Source organism: Hippoglossus stenolepis, chromosome 3 (assembly GCF_022539355.2).
Source record: "Hippoglossus stenolepis isolate QCI-W04-F060 chromosome 3, HSTE1.2, whole genome shotgun sequence".
NCBI lineage: Eukaryota > Metazoa > Chordata > Actinopteri > Pleuronectiformes > Pleuronectidae > Hippoglossus > Hippoglossus stenolepis.
Genome location: NC_061485.1, coordinates 19,342,010 through 19,360,759, shown reverse-complemented (window position 1 = coordinate 19,360,759; position 18,750 = coordinate 19,342,010). Strand labels below are relative to the sequence as shown.

General features: G+C 44.2%; 1 protein-coding gene across 5 annotated transcripts in view; it reads left to right on the top strand.

Annotated features, from left to right (window-relative positions):
- LOC118105479 (calmodulin-binding transcription activator 1) overlaps window positions 1-18,750 on the top strand; it is a 52,925-nt gene that overhangs the window by 14,424 nt on the left and 19,751 nt on the right. For 4 of the 5 annotated variants that reach the window (XM_035153319.2, XM_035153321.2, XM_035153318.2 and 1 more), the window contains exons 4-7: window positions 11,039-11,106; window positions 13,902-14,037; window positions 16,302-16,373; window positions 18,370-18,523. In XM_035153319.2, coding sequence (XP_035009210.2) covers window positions 11,039-11,106; window positions 13,902-14,037; window positions 16,302-16,373; window positions 18,370-18,523 — 430 coding nt within the window. The remainder of the gene's footprint in view (window positions 1-11,038; window positions 11,107-13,901; window positions 14,038-16,301; window positions 16,374-18,369; window positions 18,524-18,750) is intronic. The other variant, XM_035153322.2, reaches the window with a different exon arrangement.

Here is an 18,750-nt window from a genome sequence, read left to right as displayed (position 1 = left end):
TTATATGATTGAAGTTAGATTCTATTCAATTCACACAAATATTTAGGATGCTCTCCTCTGTGTACACCCTTTCCCTGTAAAAAGATTTTCCACACAGTATGATTAACTGCCTCTCTCACCTAAACCAGACAGTTAAGATGTTTGTAAGATACAAATACAAAGATATCAACAAACCCAAATAATTAATACTAATATAGTCAAACATATATACTTAAAAGGGGGCTACATGTGTTTGTGCTGTGAGGCCGTTGTATGTTCGGTTTGTTGATGTTATTGGACAGATCTGTTGCTGTGTTGGCCTCATGAGCTTCAGCCCACTAATAGTCATTCGCTGGCTGTATTCTCTATTTTTAATTAAATCTAGTGAGATTATGTGGTCGTTAAATTGCACTGCACAGTGCAAAATCAATGTAGAAAAATACAACATAGTAATAAAGAAAATGTCAACTTGCAATGGTGGTTTCAGAACACTTTAATTTCTTTTCACTCATTATTAATTTGCTCACTGCTTATTTGATTTGATAATGGAGATGCTGGTGTGGGGAATAGTAAATGTATATTTATGAATATTTAGTCGTAAAATGTGAGCCATCGACCACAGACTTGGTGTTAGGATTCGGATTTTAAACAGGGAGAGGTGGCAGGTTTAAGAGAGCCTGATATAAAACTTGCAAGGTAGAAAAAGTTAACAGGGTACAGAGTTACATCAGGTTCAGAATTAATGGTGAACAACGATCTGCCAGAGTCTTGGTGGTGTAGCTGATCTCCACACACACACACACATACACGCATATATAAAAAACAACAGGCAGAATCCATAATCCCACCAATTGGTTCATGTTTTTTTCGGTTACTATAGCGTCTGTCAAGGTAGCTGTCTTAATGTCTGTGTTTGCCTGTTAATGAGTTGAGAAGTCATATCATCGTGGAGCTCTCCCGCCGTGTTTACTGCAAACTGTGAACAGTGTTCATCAACATGTTTTGGGGCCTCATGGAGCTTTGTTTCTATGAACTCAATAAAAACACAATTAAAGACTTTAATTTTGGAGCAAAAATGTGTACCCATGTTATAATACATGAATTCAAGGGCCTTCACTGTTTCTTAACATGTGCCAAAGAAACACCTCAGTTCTGTTCCATCCTCACACATTAATAACATATGATGCAGGTCAAAAGTGATGACACATATCGAGCAAAAGTTTTACCTCTGGCTCTTTTTCTGGGTTTTTTATGTTTCACAATTAGGTCTCCAGCCCTCACTTTGTTACAGGAGCTGAGCCAAAGGGGTAAACCGGCTGCCAACTATATCATAGCCACAACAAAACATAGTGAGAGAAGTGTGACACTGTGAATGGTGCTGTGACAAACATTCACTAGAGTTAAGAGATTCACTGTGAAATTTACCATTCATACCACATATAAATTATTATAGGGTGAGATACTCCATGCATTATGTGTGTGTGTGTGTGTGTGTGTGTGTGTGTGTGTGTGTGTGTGTGTGTGTGTGTGTGTGTGTGTGTGTGTGTGTGTGTGTGTGTGTGTGTGTGTGTGTGTGTTTCTGGGTTATAATATCGGAACAATTTCTCTCAGGAGAACACAGTACGTGTCCAGTTTTCTCCTCTCAAACAGCACTTCTGTTTCTCTGTCTCTCCCCGCTGCTGTCCTCCTCTTCCTCCTCTTCCTCCCTCTCCCTCCTCGCTCCTGCTGATGTATGGAATGTCGACTCTCATATGGAAAGTGTTTGTTAAAGTCACAATAATCAAATTTCACTGATTCCTAGGGGATTAAACAAGGTGGCATTTGTGTGTGTGCGTGTGTGTGTGTGTGTGTGTTCTGTCTCTTTGCTGATATGATATAAGCTGTGTACTACATTGTGTATTGTAATGCAGTGGTGTCATTAGTCTAAGACCAGCTCAGCTGTAATATATCATCCATCATGTTGTACTCTGAGGAGGCAGCTTCACTGATGCCTCATTTGCATAGTGACAGTACATATATTTAATTGTTTGAATGTAAAGCAGTGGGAAGGAGCGATGATAAACCACCTAATGTGGAGGGAGGAGCATCTCGCTATGTCTCACTAGCATCTCGTCTCAAATGACAGAGATTGAAGATAGCTCTGACTGTTCCTTTAGGTGTTCGACAGTGAAAGTTGTTGTTAACAGTGTGACGGTCTTCTACGAAATTCATCTATAATACTTGAAGCAAAATCACTGTGGCCCAAAAATATCATTATCTACTGGAAGTGTTAGCTCACTACTCCTGCAAGAAGTAAAAACAGCTATGAGCTAGTGTTAAACCTAACAACCTGCATAATTACCTCATATACTGGTATGTTCAACTCATAACAGTTACTAGGTTTACACGGTCAGCAATATTCATTTGACCCTAATCTGAATAAGACATCATTCCGATTTACATCAGTTGCTAATGGAACATACCATTTACTTTCCCTTTTACCAGTTACAGAGCATAGTCAGATTATGACGTCAAGCAGTTGGTAACTGGTGCACATGTCGACGTCGCCAAATGTTCAAATAGGATGTTATAATGCAATTAGGACGTACACATGTCAACATAATCCACTAAAATCAGAATAGAGTGTAACAGTGACCATCCACTTTTACAACGTCTCTGGTTCCTGAAATAAATCTTCAATTGTCTCCTTTGACATTTCAGAAAATCTGAATGAAATCAGTTTTAAGCCTGGAACCAGGCAGATCAGCTACAAGATGAATCATGACTATAAAACATTTTTAAAAAGGCAACGGTATGAGACTGCGCACATGATTATTTTAAGAGTGAAGGAACTACGCATCCCATAAATCATTGCAAATGATCCCTTTCCAACCACTTCCAGCGCACTTCTTCTTGAATTTAACCTTGTTGTTAACATAGTTTCACATCTCATTACCTGTGGTAAGTCTACCTTGGATGGTTACTTTATTATGGCTGATAATCAAACTCTCTATTCAGAAAATGAATGGAATTTTCAATTCCAGAACCATGCTGACACCTTTCTCAATTCAATTCTTTGCCGAATTGGGGTCTAGAATAAAATAAAATGAAATGCTGTTTCTATGGCAGCGTCATAAACTTTAATATGTATATTATATCTAATAATGTACACAATCAAGTTCATATCTGAATATTTCTGTCCATGTGGACAAAGTCAGTGTCCGATATAACAACAGCACCACTTTCTCTGTGCGACTCCAGGCTCCAGTCTTTGTCTACTGTAGGATGCCATTGCATGTTGAACTAGGAAGTCACGGCCCATTACAGTTCACATGAGGTGGATAGTTACCAGGACAGCCCGGACAGCAATGACTGATGTCTCTCCCCTCCTCAATCTCTAAAAGGTCATTAGACGAGAGCAATTATTGAATGGCTACATGCACTTAATGAATGAGAGCAGTTAGATTTAAGCAAACAAATGTCTCTCGAAGGTCATGATAGTTTTCCATAGGCAACAAATGGTTATTGCTGCTGTAAAAATGTTGGTTGTATTGCTCATCCCCGTCTGTTATTTATTTATATACATACACTTACATCATGTAGAAGTTTAAAGATAGCAAACATACTTTGGCGCCCACTGCATGACTCACAGTGCTTGAAGAGAAGGTGATGACACCGGGCTCTACCTTGTCCAATGCATCATCACTGTAAATATACAGTGAAGAGGAGCCCCTCTGGATCTATTGATGCACTATACCGTACACTTATGAACTATTATCGGAACAGCATATGTTCATCAGATAACATCACTTTCAGCAGCTCACTCTCCACGTATTTTCCGAGCCATGGCGGAGCGCAGTCTGTCCTTCATGCAGCGGTTTCAGCCAAGAGACAGTCATGAAGACATTTCAAGATGGATTGGTCTACTTCAAACTGAATTCAAAATGAAACACAGCCATTCTTTTTACCACAAGATGCAATAAATAAGTTCCAGACAGTGCCCAAATTCTGCTGACTCCTGATTTGTGGTTATGACTCAGGACAAGTCAACTGGAAAATGAGTAAAGTCAATTCCGCGAGGAAGGGGTTAAAGCAGGTTCTGCATCTTTAATCTGTCATCGAATAGTTTGATTGTCTGTAATCAAGGACAGTTGTGCATCATTTCGTTAGTTATTCCTGCTGTTTCTATTTCTGAACAGTAGGTGAATTTTCTACTTGCCCGCCTCTTGACTTATTGAAGCACGAGCTGGCAAACAACAGGATTGGGAATGCTTTTGGGACTCCTCTGTTAAACCATATATCACAGTTTGCAATACCCTGAAAGAGTGAGTCCATAGTAAGAGTCAATTCAGGTGCACAGCCCGGGGCCTCGCGGAGACAGATCAGATCAACATACAACAGTTGGAGCCAATCACTCGAGCAGGGTTGATAACCTTTAATGTTTACTTTTGCTTATGATTGTTTTACGTCCAACTGCTCCTCTCACAGTATGAAGCCTGCAGGTCTGTTGTCAGTGGGAAAGATGAACCCAAGATTGCAGACAATTTGTACATCTGTAATTTGATGCTTGTCTTTGGCAGTTTGTTTTTGAAGCTTGAGGAGAGTTAAATATGCATGGCTTCAACATGGGTGGCTCCCACTTTTTTTCTCCAAAACAACAAACAAATGACATGAAATCTTTATTTGGAGTCGACAAACAGAATTTTGAATGGATTCTTTTGGAAGGAGGACTCCACGTGAGCTCCAGCAGTTAACTAGATTTGTTTGTTTCTTCTGAAATGGAGCTACAGTGATATTTACCGAGAGCACGCGCACGTACCGAACAGGTGTGCAAACCTCGCAGACACACGCACACACGTGTGCTCCCATCCTTAGTTGGCTGAGGGGGAGACAAACCTAAAGATCGCCACGGAGACCCATCTTTCAAATTTATTCATTAAACTCCCAAATGCTCCCCTTAACGAATGTAATTAGAATATGGTAATGAGAGAGGGCTGAACCAGGGAGTGTTGTAATACGCTTAGCAGCACAGAGGGAGAGAAGAAGAGAGAGAGATACGGATAGAGACAGGGAGGGAAATAGTAAGGGAGTTAGAGGAGAGAGAAATAGAGAGACTGACTGACAGGATGCCAATTTATGTCTAGTTGTAAACAAGTATTTATGCCAATGAGAGGTGGCACACACTATTTCTTTTTTCTCTCTCTCTCTCTCTCTCTCTTTCTCTCTCCCCCCTCTCTCTCTCTCTCTCTCTCTCTCTCTCTCCCTCTCTCTCTCTCTCTCTCTCTCTCCCTCTATCTATTTCTGTGCCTCTCTATCCCTCTCTGTTTCTGTCTCTTCACAAACCAAGCCTCCTCAATAACAATAACATCAACAATAGCAGAGCAGAGACGAGCCTCAGAGGGCGCAATGACTCAGAGTGAGATGAGGCATCAGGGGTTAACACAACCACTGGAGACTCCTTCATTGAGACACCCCCACCTCTCTCTCTCTCTCTCTCTCTCTCTCTCTCTCTCTCTCTCTCTCTCTCTAAAACAAACACACACATTTGTCGCTACAGATTTCAACTCTGCATCATTGTGTGTGTGTGTGTGTGTGTGTGTGTGTGTGTGTGTGTGTGTGTGTGTGTGTGTGTGTGTGTGTGTGTGAGAGAGAGTTGTGCACCCTTTCGTGGTTAACTTTTGTGAGACTTTTTGAGGACTCTGACAGGCTTTATCCAAGACGCCCTGGCGCAGCAGGGGTCCTGGCATTGTGTTTGACACCAAACACCTGTTGCTGGCTTTGATGTGTTCGCCCCCCTGCTGAGCAAGAGGGGGCCGTCTCCTCAAATGCAAATACAGTACAGGAAGAAGAGGACAGGTAAGGTGCGCGAGAGAGGGGAAGTCTTAGAAAAATATGATTGATGTTCCCTCAGTGGATTGGAGCTGACTCTTCCTTGCTCTCAGGTCCCTGCTAAAAAAGTTTGCACTACTTTCCATACTGCATATGTATGTGTGCAGTAGTCACCTTCACCATTTGAACTTCTATACATCGGTGAATGAGAGATGAGAGGGAAGTTAGACAGAAAAAAAGGAGGAAACTGGTTGAGCTGAAGGGAGGAGAGAAGGGGAAGAGGAAGTAGAGAGGTCAAACCAAAAGGAGAGGGAACGAGGGAGTGAAAGAGTGAAAGAGTGAGGGAGAGGGGAGAGTGACTATTTCATTACGAAGCCGTCAGTCACATGGTCAGCAGCCACCACACAGATTCTTCTGAGACCAAGCCTCTCTGGGGTTGTGTGTGTGTGTGTGTGTGTGTGTGTGTGTGTGTGTGTGTGTGTGTGTGTGTGTGTGTGTGTGTGTGTGTGTGTGTGTGTGTGTGTGTGTGTGTGTGTGTGTGTGTGTGTGTGTGTGTGTGTGTGTGTGTGTGTATACGCCTGTTCATGCCTTTGCATCCTAGCATGTGGGCAACATGGGAGGTATTTTTGTGTGCATAAATGTCCATGTGTGCATGTGCATGAGCGTGTGTATGACTGTTGTGAGAGATGCACTGTGACAGAGATGAATGTGATGCGATTGTCTCCCTCCTAACCAGGTGACAGGGGCGGGTCCCGGCTGAAGGTCAGACCTTGTCCTCCAACGACTAAACGCACTAAAGTGTGTGTGTGTGTGTGTGTGGTGGTTGGGGGGTGGTGGGTGCACTAGTGTGTGAGCTTGTCAATGCGATGTGTGTCACCAAGAGACCAGGAGGAGGAGAGACAGAGAAAGTCGGGGCAAGTTGTATTCGTATTTATTTATTTATTTCACACAAGCGACTTTGTGTATTAATAGTCGGCCCATTTGTATGCGTGTGTGTACAAGTCTTTTATGTCCACGGACGTGCATGTGTGTTGCCCAGTGTGTGATGAGGTGTTTATATGATAAACACAAGGCAAGCTTGGGATGAATTCTGATCAGGGGCTTTGCAACAGTTGTTATGGAAACAGCATTAAGCAGTTGTATTAGCCAGTGGAGGTATTATAAAGGCTGTTGAAAGTAAAACACAGTGGGGAGCGAGGCAGTTTGGGAATATAATACAAACCACACATTATTGCTCTGGTTTACAAAAGACTTGATGCAATTTTATTGTGTGTCTAGAACAGAACAAGATTATACTCGTCGTAACTCACTGTCTGGCTCTCTTACTGGTGAGAGATAAAGTACACATTTTAATTAGCCAGTTTAGAAGAACAGAGTGCAAACAAGACGTTATTGGTCTGGTTTACAATACAGTGCTCATCATTTATGCCAGCTTAAAGCATAATGCAACTCTGTTTTCAGCCCCCTGCAGCATAATCTTAAATTTGGAGTCTAAACGCAGCCACTGCTTCCTTGACCATTGTGATCGTAGAGGTCACTCAGGACTGTTTGAATATTACGCACAGAAACGCTGAGCGGTCGACTCTGTCACACTTCTGTCAACAACTGTGGATAATGACATGCCCACAGGCACCTCTCAATTCTAATGGATTATTATTGATTATTTCAGTTAAAATAAAATTGTATGACGATATAGGTTTAGCATGAAAATTGTCATTGTTATACTTGCTCACTTTACATGATGAGCCCTGTTTAAAAATAGACCAGGATCAATAAAATGTGGGTTGAACGGATGGCGGAGATAGTGCTCCAGATCAAAATACAAAAAAGCCCACACACACACAGAAGCCTGTAGTCTGCAGAAAATGAAGTAATAAAAACAGGAGGCAATTTTGGATAGAGTGTCTATCAACATCAGACACTGACAGGGTTGTTCTGGGAAGGAGAGAACCGGTGGAGGTGCTCTGGAACAAATTACAGCATCAGCAAACCTCCCCTGGTAATGCTAATGCAGTTATTTCGCCCATATATGTATACAAGACTTACCACGCTCAAGGAGAAAGGCAGGGATGGATGCTGTGGTTGAAAAGGACACCTCACTTTGCAACGACCTCGCGCTGCAAAAATATGAAGTGTTCAATGCCACATGATTTCTGTGAGAACCAGCAGCAGCCTTCATTTGAGGCACTTCGAAATGGATGAGACAGTTCCAGTTTACAGACAGCTCTGTTTTCTCCAGATCTCTGTCGGGGTGATGCTCATCATTAGACTTAATATGTGCATGCACACACACACGCAGACACTCAGACAGACCCTATAACGGGATCTCCCTGGGGAAAGCTCCTGTATAAGTCTGTTGTGGTGTAGGCGACCCCCCACTTCCCTCCCCTCCGTTGGAAAACTCCCTGCGGCCGGTGTTTGTGTGTGTGTGTGTGTTTGTGTCTGTGGCTGTCTGCTTTTCTGTACATGCCACCAGTTTCTTGGAGGGAGATGGTCTCAGTGATGCGTGAGTGGGAGGCTGATTTCCCCAACTGCATCGCTCACTCCAATCTAACTTCCCACTCATGCTCTCTGCTTTGTTAGATATTTCTTAAGTAACTCTCTCTCTCTCTCTCTCTCTCTCTCTCTCTCTCTCTCTCTCTCTCTCTCTCTCTCTCTCTCTCTCTCTCTCTCTCTTTACATTCTCTCACACACAGACAGAGAGTAATAGGTGCGTGTTGGGAAATGTGTGCGTCTGTGTGTGTGTGTGTGTGTGTGTGTGTGTGTGTGTGTGTGTGTGTGTGTGTGTGTGTGTGTGTGTGTGTGCGTGTGTATGGGTATGCGTACGTTCAGCTGGGGCTGTCGTAATGTATTACTACGTAGACTCATACAGACATGCAGAACGTCTGGGTTTCTAGAGTAGATCTCTAGAGAAAGATGCTTGTCCCTGTCCCTGCGTCTGGCACAGCTAACACATTTGCACGCACACACACCTGCCTGCCTGCCACGCCCCATGCCTGCCGCCGCATACATGCACGCACACACACACACACACACATGCACGCACACACATCCCTGAAGGGTCACTGTGTCGCCAGGCATACTCTAAGCGCTCCATCACTGGTTTCCACTGGGACAATAACTGTGACTTCCTGAGGATCGACCTTCAGCATCTCACTTCTGTCACTCTTCACATGGGCGTGTGTGTGTGTGTGTGTGTGTGTGTGTGTGTGTGTGTGTGTGTGTGTGTGTGTGTGTGTGTGTGTGTGTGTGTGTGTGTGTGTGCGTGCCTGTGTGCTGGTTGAGGGAGTGAGCAGCAGTGTGTGTCTGCAGCGTGAGTGTGCATGTGTGTTTTTGTGTGTGTGGGTGTGTTTTAGAGTGTGTCAGACTGCTGTTTCAGCTGACTCTTCTGTTTCTGGCTTTTTAATGGCTCTTATGGGGCAGGCCTTTAATTGCAAGTCTCTCTCCCTCCTTCTTAATCCTCCCATCCTTCTGTCTCTCCCAGCCCCTCGTCTCCTCTCTTCTTCTCTCTCCCCCCGCCTCCCACTGGCTGACAGTCACTAGGGGAGCCCGTGTGCCTGGCCGGGGCTGTTGAGGCCGTATAGGATATTGACTTGCTGCGGAGTGGTTTGGGAGGAGGAGAGGTGGCTGCCTGTCACAGCTAATGAATAGATGCATAAATGAATGAGGCACTCCTATGTGTGTGTATGTGTGTGTGTGTGTGTGTTGTTGTGCCTAGCTATGGCTAAAAATGTGTCTGTGTAGCCAACCCAAACACAGCTCGGAGCGGTTTTCTGAGCCTCAGACAGAAAGAAATATAAACAGTGACCAGCTTGATAGTGATAATTATTAAGGGTGTGATGAGTCTACCAAATCCAACCCATCCCCCCCTTCACACACACACATACATATAAACACACATATAAATGCCGGATGAGGCAGCGGGGGGTTGGGACGTGAGGATCGAATGGAGGATACTAAAAAAAAAACAATCAGTTAAGTGCCAGCACCCTCCAGCTGCTTTCTCTTTTTGTCTCCCCCTGCCTTTTTGTTCCCTCTCTGTCCCTCCATATTTTCTCATAGGTGTGAAGCTGGAGGGCTCTTGTGTCAAACTGGGACAAATACCCTAAAATCAAACACACACACACACACACACACACACACACACACACACACACACACACACACACACACACACACACACACACACACACACACACACACACACAGAAAGAGGAGGTCTGGAGGGGAGGCTGTTGATCTGAGGGGGTAGATGAAGGAGTGCTTGAGTGTTGATGTCTTTTTCACTATTGCTTTGTGCCACATTTCAAACACTGATTGCCTTAAGAGGACAATTTACATTTCATAGTCTTTCACAACAAGTGGGTGAGATGGGAGTCAGAGATGGGGAAGAGAGAATGATGTTTCAAGGAGGAAGCCAGGGGTAAGAGAGTTCAGCGAGCAAAGGGAAAAAGGCGATGTTGCGTGAGCGACTACAAAAGTGTGAGGTATAAACAACGGTTTCTTTTCGGTTGCATCTGTGCGTCTGTATGTCTCCATCTCGGAGTACGGACGTTTTGTTTTGCTTGCTCTCGGTAGAATGCACCTGTATGATTTGAACTTTCTTTTTTTCCTTATTGGATTCATGTGAGTGTAGAGGAAATAGTGTGGAGAGGAGAGGAGAGCGGCGGAGATGAAAAGAGAGCCGGAGGAATTAAGAATCAAGTTAGGAGCAAGCTTTATCTGACGGGAAACTGGGAAACTGCAAAGTACAAGAAAACTTTTCCTATCAGTGCACTCTCTCAGCTAGTGTATGGGTCCGCTCCCCCAGTCTCTGTGTGCGTGTGTTTATGTGGCGAGTGTGTGTGTGTGTGTGTATTTAGAGATAGCTTTTCCTCCCTAGTGGAGGGAGACATCAGTGTGTTGGTGAGCGTGATTGGTTGTTGGCCCTGAGGGTCTGTCCTCTATATCTGCCTCCTGACTGGTTGCTCTGTGACCAATCAGGCACCCAGACCACACCATGGCAATCAGATAGTGACATATACTCTCTCTGGACATCAGCAGGTCATCTGGAAATACCTGTTATGTTTTATCTCCCTCTGACACACACACACACACACACACACACACACACACACACACACACACACACACACACACACACACACACACACACACACACACACACACACACACACACACACACACACACACTCACATTCTCATGCACACTCACCAGTGTAACCTTTCTGTCTTGTCTTTGTCTCCCCAGGAGATTGCTGCATATCTCATCACTTTTGAGAAACATGATGAGTGGCTGACGACATCGCCAAAAACCAGGTGAGACAAGTGCAGACAATGGTTAACGCACACACACTCTCTCACACAAAGAATCACTCAATCATCCAGTTACTCACGTTGGTTCAATGCCAATAGCTGTGTCTTTGTTTGATTAAAACATTAGCGATGTACTTCGATGCACGTCCTGCTGACGACCCACTCTACATGTAGAGAGCGCTCTAGAACATGGCTGGACTGTAAAGCACCTAGTCAGCTGAAAATGGAGTATTAATAAATGTAAATGTATTAGGATAAGTGATGTATAATTCAGACATAGCAGGGTGAAGGGGGGGTTCAAAGGGAGGGGGAGTAGGAGTGTGTCTATATGATGGGGTGGGAACAGGGATTCACATGCCAGAACTGAATATTCATCGATCCAAATTAACCATAAGTAGCTCTTTTCCAGAGTGGGTGAAGGCTGTGGCCAGGAGGAAGGGAAAGAGAAAATGGAAGACAGATGAAAAATGGCATTTTGAAGTGTTGATAAATCACCCTATTGACATTTACTGCAGATGTAGGGATGATAAAGAAAGAGAAGCGCCGAATAACAAGGCAAAAAAGAGGTGAGAAAGGAAAGAAAAAGAAGAAAGAAAAAGTAAAGTGAGCGCAGCGGCCGTCTCACGGCCCCATTCCTGATGACTGACACCACCGAAGCCCGAGGTGATGCCCCTGCTCTGCCATTGTGCGAGCTGAAGGACTCTTCTCAGGAGCAGCCTGAGGCCAGCAGCACAGTTTATGTTGTGGATGGATTTCTCATTGATTGGTTGTGCTGCCATACAGCCCCAGCAGCAACAGCAGCAGCAGCAGTCATATTGGTGATATTGAGCAGCAGTTAGATATAATCCCATTTACACATGACACGAGGCACGATTAAAACAGATTACACCTAATCCCATCAGATGGAAAGGAGCTCAGCCAATGGAGCCGGTGACATTTATGTGCAAGCCTGAATGTGTCTGTGTTGGTATCCATATTTGTGCATGCAATTGCACATGTGGGGGGTAATATTAAGGAAACAATCAATGACCTTCATTTTCCCCCCTCACTGAAATACCTTATCAGTTCAACGTAATGACTATTAGCTCCTCTCAGCCTCTCCTTTCTCATCTACTCCTCCTTCCATCTCTCCTCCCTTTGCTGGACCCTCTCTCTCTCGCCCACAATGTCTCTTTATCTTGCCGTCTTTTTTCCCACTCTCCTCCCCTTGCCTTCTCTGTTTTCGCTCTGCTACACTGTGGAACGGTAGAAAAGCTTTTTATATCCCACACATCACAGTCCAGTTACAATCAATAGCATTTATGTCTGCTTGAATCGGAAGGTTTGCGAACATGGGTACCATCCACGTGCGCGCACCTCCATGCGCAGACACACACACACACACACATACATACATAGGAACAGGCACGCATTTCCCACCCACACATACACACAGGCACACATCTGATCTCATCCATCTTCTCCATAACATAATTAGAATCAGCAGCTCTGAGATGACTCACACAGCTCGAGACAGAGACTAAACTCGGCTTTGATCGGAGGGTGGGGGTCTCCACTCCACTAAGAAACTGGCAGGCTCTCCCCAAAACAGAACAGATTTAAGGTGTCAAAGAAAATCAGCTCAAAGTAAATTCAATTTCACTACACACACAGTGTTCTGAGTAAATTGCAATCATCTCGGTCCATATAGATGTGGCTACATCAAATTCGGAGAGGAGAGGAGATCAGAGGAGAAGAGTGGGGGGTAGTGGAGAGGAGAGGAGGTGATGAAAAAAGAGTAAAAAAAGGGGGTTGTGATCGGACTAGAGGGAGCAGATGAAATGAGAAGATCAGAAAAGATGGAACAGAGTGGAGAATGGAGGGACTGAGGAAGCAGTAAAGAGAAAATGAAGAGATAGTATGATAAGAGGGATAAATACTGGAGGTTGATCGGGAAGAGGAGGTTAAGGAGAGGAGAGAGGAGGTGCATAAATGTGTGTGTGCATGCGTGTGTGTGCCTACGTGCACATGACCGTGTGAGGGAGAGCGAGCACTTGTGAGTATGTGTTAGTTTATTGATTGTTAACGGGCCTGTTCTCGTTCTGTTGTCATGAGATAAGGCCGAGAAGCATTTTTCTTCCACCTACATACACACACACACACACACACACACACACACACACGCACACACACACACGCACGCACGCAGAACCATGCGCACACACCTGTCCTTAATGTTTTCCAAGTGAAATGATTGATTGCCGAGCAGCAGGTTTGACATTGAGTCCAAAGAACACACAGCTGTAGGTCCTGCCATGTCTGATATCACTACAGCATCTCTGTCTTTCTACATGTGTGGCTCCTGGTGTGTGTTGGTGTGTGTATGTGTATGTGTGTGCGTGTGTGTGTGCTTGCGCGCGCGTTCCAGTGTGTGTATGTGTGTGCGTGTATGTTCATCCCACCAAGTGTATATAGAATGGGAGCTCAGAGGCCGATGTTCCTGCTGTGCTGATAAATCACCCTACTAAAATATTAACACGTAGGAGTATGAGTCTGTGTATGCAAGGGGTGCATGGGACCAGCTAACTAAACTGTGTGAGAGTAACATTTACAGATGTAACATATTCGTGCTTGTTCCAGTTGGTGTTTAAGAAACAGCAACGCAAGAGAATTTTCATACTTTTTTGCTCGAACACCGTTTTTTTAGTTGGTTTCCATGGAGTTGAATTGCTCTCAGTTTCAACGAAATGACCGCAACATTTACTCTGTATGATCAACATAATGCGACACTGTGTGTTTGTCTGTCTCTTTACCACCAGGCCTCAAAATGGCTCTATGATTCTCTACAACCGCAAGAAGGTGAAGTACAGGAAAGATGGCTACTGCTGGAAGAAGAGGAAAGACGGGAAGACCACCCGAGAGGATCACATGAAGCTCAAAGTGCAGGGAGTCGAGGTGAGAGGCTGCAGAGGAACAACAAGTCGATGGTCCTTTGGCACCGAGTACGGTTTCTACTGCTGCCTGTCTTGTCCTTAACTTACTCTCCTTCACTGCGAGGAGACATGCGTATCACACGAATGCACACACAAACACACATGCTGAGAAGCTACAGGCCAATATGCTACCTGGGAGCAAGTGGTGTCTCGCTCTCTCTCTCTCTCTTTCCCTTCCCGACTCCCCTCTTTCCCTCTCCTTCTCTCTCTCTCTTTCTGAAAGATAAGAGTGTGTTTGGCCCAAGGCCAGGAATGATGTCAATGCCTCCTTCAGCAGAACAGAGAGGGGTATCGATCCAGTCTCAAGGCAGCGTCTGTGCGCGCGTGTGTGTGTGTGTGTGTGTGAGTGAGAGTCACATCAGCCAGCTCAAAAATTGATTATTCAGCAGGAATATACCAGGAGGTGAGAGTAGTGAGTGTGCATGTGTCAGAAACAGAAAGAACGAAGTAGAAGGGAGAGTGAAGGAGAGACAGGAGGCACATGGATGTTTCCAGATGGCTCAGTAGTTTTGTGTTAAAGGTCAGCAGGAGACAAGCAAAAAGGAAAAAAGAATAATTGAGATCTAATATTTTTATCTCCACCTTTATGAGTTACGACCCCACACTCACTTTGACATTCATCTCACATGCGGTTCATTTTTCTACATTCCTGCCTGAACACTCACACACACACATACATCTGTAACAGAAAGTGCTCCTCTCCCTGGCAGTTGCTCGGTAATTGTTTGTGTCACCCTCCTTCTCAGGACTCTCCCTCCCCCAAGCAAGCGTGCAGTGTGTAGAGCAAGGGACGGGAATGAGGGAATGAGCAGAACGCAGAGATGAGCAGAGGGAGAGAAAGAGGATGGGGAGAGGCAGGAAGCTGGAGAGAAAAACATAACCCTGGATGGAAAGCCTCCTCATATCAAATGGAAATATATGGAAATGCACTCTGCCTTTGGCAAAACACACTTTAGATAGAGGGCGGGCTACTTCTGAGAAGAGGCAAAATGGCAAGAAAATAGAAGTGTGTACATGAAAGGAAACAGGACAAGTTTTAGGTGTTGATTATATACAACCTGATCGCTGAGTATTTGTGTTTGCGTGTGCAATTTCTGTCTTGGAAAACAACAAATTCATATGAGCGTGTGATTCATGTTATTAGTGCATGTGGAGAAATGACCGTGATGACCTTGAAAGAAGACCTCTGTCATCATTTCATCTTTCCTCTGTGAAACACCACAAACACACTCCTCATTAGGCATCGAACCTCGGCACAGTTTCAGCCTTGACCAAAATGTTCCCATAGCACAGAATATTGATAAATGTCAAGAAATTGAAACCTGGCTTAATGTCTTACGTAGACCTTGGTACACAGTACTTACTGATTGAGATGGCAATTTCCTTTTAGACTATGAGAGACTGTCTCTTGTACAGCTGCCTTGCATTTCACACTGATGCACTCAAGATAGTTCATACAAAAAATGCATCTATAGAATAACATATTTAATATTATTTGACCTGTGTTATTAAGAAAAACATTTTTGGCGTTGGTTCAGAAACCACTTCACTGGCACCAGTATTGATATATTCCATACCCAGGGCAACACTTCCAAACAAAATGTTAAAGTATAAACCTCTGCAATTTTTGTTGATTTCCGCTTTTCTACACATGTACACACTATTTTGTATTTATGTAATCATCCTCTGTTGGATGGAGTCTTATCCCAAACTGCCTCTTCATCTTTTCCACCTTGACACTCAACTATCACTCTGTGCTTTTCTCACATCCACCTCACTCCTCACCCTCCTCTTCGTCCTCTTCACTGTTTCCGATCTCTCTTGCAGTGTCTGTGAGCTGACAACATTGTGACTTTTTATGAATTCCAAGTGGGTTTTTGTCTGGTCCTGCTGAGGCAGTAAATTTCACCATCTCTTGTGCTGTAATTGTCAACATCAGATTTATGGTATTTTAGAAAAGACATTAGGAAAAAACGCATACAGCATGTTTGCAATTTAGTTTTAGCACCGCAATCAATACAACCTAAGTGGGTATAACCTAAGCTCTCCTCTCCTGTTCTCTCCTTTACTCTCCTCTCCTTTCTCCCCCTTTTTCAATTTTGGTTTTGATTCCTTCCTTTTCTCTTGTTTACCTCCCGGCAATCTCCTCTCCCCTCCTCTTCCCTCCTCTTCCCTCCTCTTCCCTCCTCTCCTCTCCTCTCCTCTCCTCTCCTCTCCTCTCTCTAGTGTCTGTATGGCTGCTACGTCCACTCCTCCATCATCCCCACCTTCCATCGTAGATGCTATTGGCTGCTGCAGGTAAGCCCACCCCCTGTCCCACCTTGCCTTTTCTGACGCATATATACACATACAAATCACATTTTTGACAGTGTTTAAATTGTGGAAATAATTTGTTAATATCTGTTCATAACAAATAGTCATTCTGTGACATTTATTCCAGCTATGTTAAGGCTTTATTCACCACTCTACACAAAACTGGACAACCAGAGAATATATAGCATATTACACAAGTGTCCATTATATTTTCAAAACACTAAACATTAAGCTAAACCATAAACCCGCAATAAACATCCTCCTCTTTTAAATTAATGAGGCAGATTATATACGGAAAATACTATCACGAAGCTGGGCCCATAATAAAACTTGATGTTGTGTGGCTGAGTGGAGTGGCCTACACACAAACAGTTCCACGACTCGAGTACTGCAAGAATATGCTCGGCCCGTAGGTCTTGTATAAAGCTCCCATAGTGTTCAGAGCATTTCATTGCCTGAAGTTAACAGTGAGTTCCAGAGCACAGTGTGTTATCTAACCCTGGCTCCCAATTCTTAAGGAGAGCATCAAGGACTGGGGTATTACTCTATGTGGTCCTCTCAAGGAAAACACCCCGGAGCTACAAACAGCACACACACACACACACACACACACACACACACACACACACACACACACACACACACACACACACACACACACACACACACACAGAATATGCACACATGCACAGGTGTCTCCTGTGTATTAAGGCATGATGTTTTTCATATAAATGTTTGACTCACTCTACTGCTCATGTGAAAGACAACAGAGAGCAGAAGTTGCACGCACAGACACACACATACACGAGCACGCACGCACACATCTCTACCTCTACTGCCCATGCAAGATATGGTCACCAGAACCTCATCATCTTCAGTGACAGGTTCCATGATGAATTTTCAAACAAGCCCGTATATATTTACACTTCCTCTCTCCTCACCTCTCTCCGTTCGTTTAAAAAAAGAAAAATTGAATACCCAGCAATGTTCTTTTAATGTATGTATATGCATATGTATTTATGTAAACTCCACCAGAATATCCTGCATAATTTGTCACATGAAACTTACAAGGGAATTCCAGCCACTGACTGAAAATTAAATCTGCCCTAACCTAATATATTTTCTTTTTCAGCATGCCAAACTAGTTAGATCCCTGCAGTCTGGAAATATTAGGGGGAAATTCTTGCTTTATGTGAAATGTGCTATTTTCTGCTCTCGCACATATATCAAAACACATCAGTGAATATGATCATAAATCAGTCTGTGAGTGCTGTAACACTGCACACTGTGGTGCTGTAGCAGCCCACTGTGCCATCCTCTTTTGGAGAGAAAAGTGTTCCACCTCAGCAGGTCCTCCCCCTCACCTGAGTCTGTCTACTGAATCTTTCATCAAGAGGAGCTTCTCTCTCTCTCTCACACACACACACACACACACACACACACACACACACACACACACACACACACACACACACACACACGCACCTGTTGAATCATTCATGGGGTCAAAATTCCATAGGTCTGCTGGTGGCCTACAGTATAGTGAGAGCTACTCTGAACCGCTCTCTCTCCCTCTCTTTCCACACACACACACACACACACACACACACACACACACACACACACACACACACACACACACACACACACACACACACACACACACACACACACACACACATTCCTACACAGCCTCTGCAGGGGTTAGAGAGAGTGATGAGTGGGCTTTAGCTGTTAAATCTTTTATGGGCAGGTGTGAGAATCTTATCTGACACGCTACATCCGACCTCCCTGACCTCCACGTTCTCTCCTGCTTTCCTTTTCCCCACCCTCCACTTTTTTTGTAAATAGACTATCATTTTACTCTTGCCCTCCCCGTGTACTGTAAGAACAATGAATTAATGAACACAGAGTTGTGTTACACTAACTCCAAGTGTGTGCATGTCTCTGTTTGGTTGTGTTTTGTGCCCTTGTCCTGTAGAACCCAGACATTGTGCTGGTGCACTACTTGAATGTACCGGCAGTGGACGATAGCGGGAAGCCATGCGGCCCCGTCCTCTGCTCTATCAACACAGACAGGAAGGAGTGGGCCAAGTGGAGCAAGGAGGAGCTCATTGGACAACTCAAACCCATGTGTGAGTTAGTGTTTACTGCCATTTCAGCGCTCGCCTCCCTCCTACTCCAGAGATCTCATATTTCAGCCCTCACGCTTCTCCAAAACCCGAGGTTGTGAGTCACCTTGGCTCAATAACAATACCACTTGTCATGGTACAGTAGTGATGAAAAAGATGATGACCCTACACTAGCCAAGCTTCAAAATTAATCTGTAGGAAACCAGTGTAGTAAATCCAAAATAGATCAT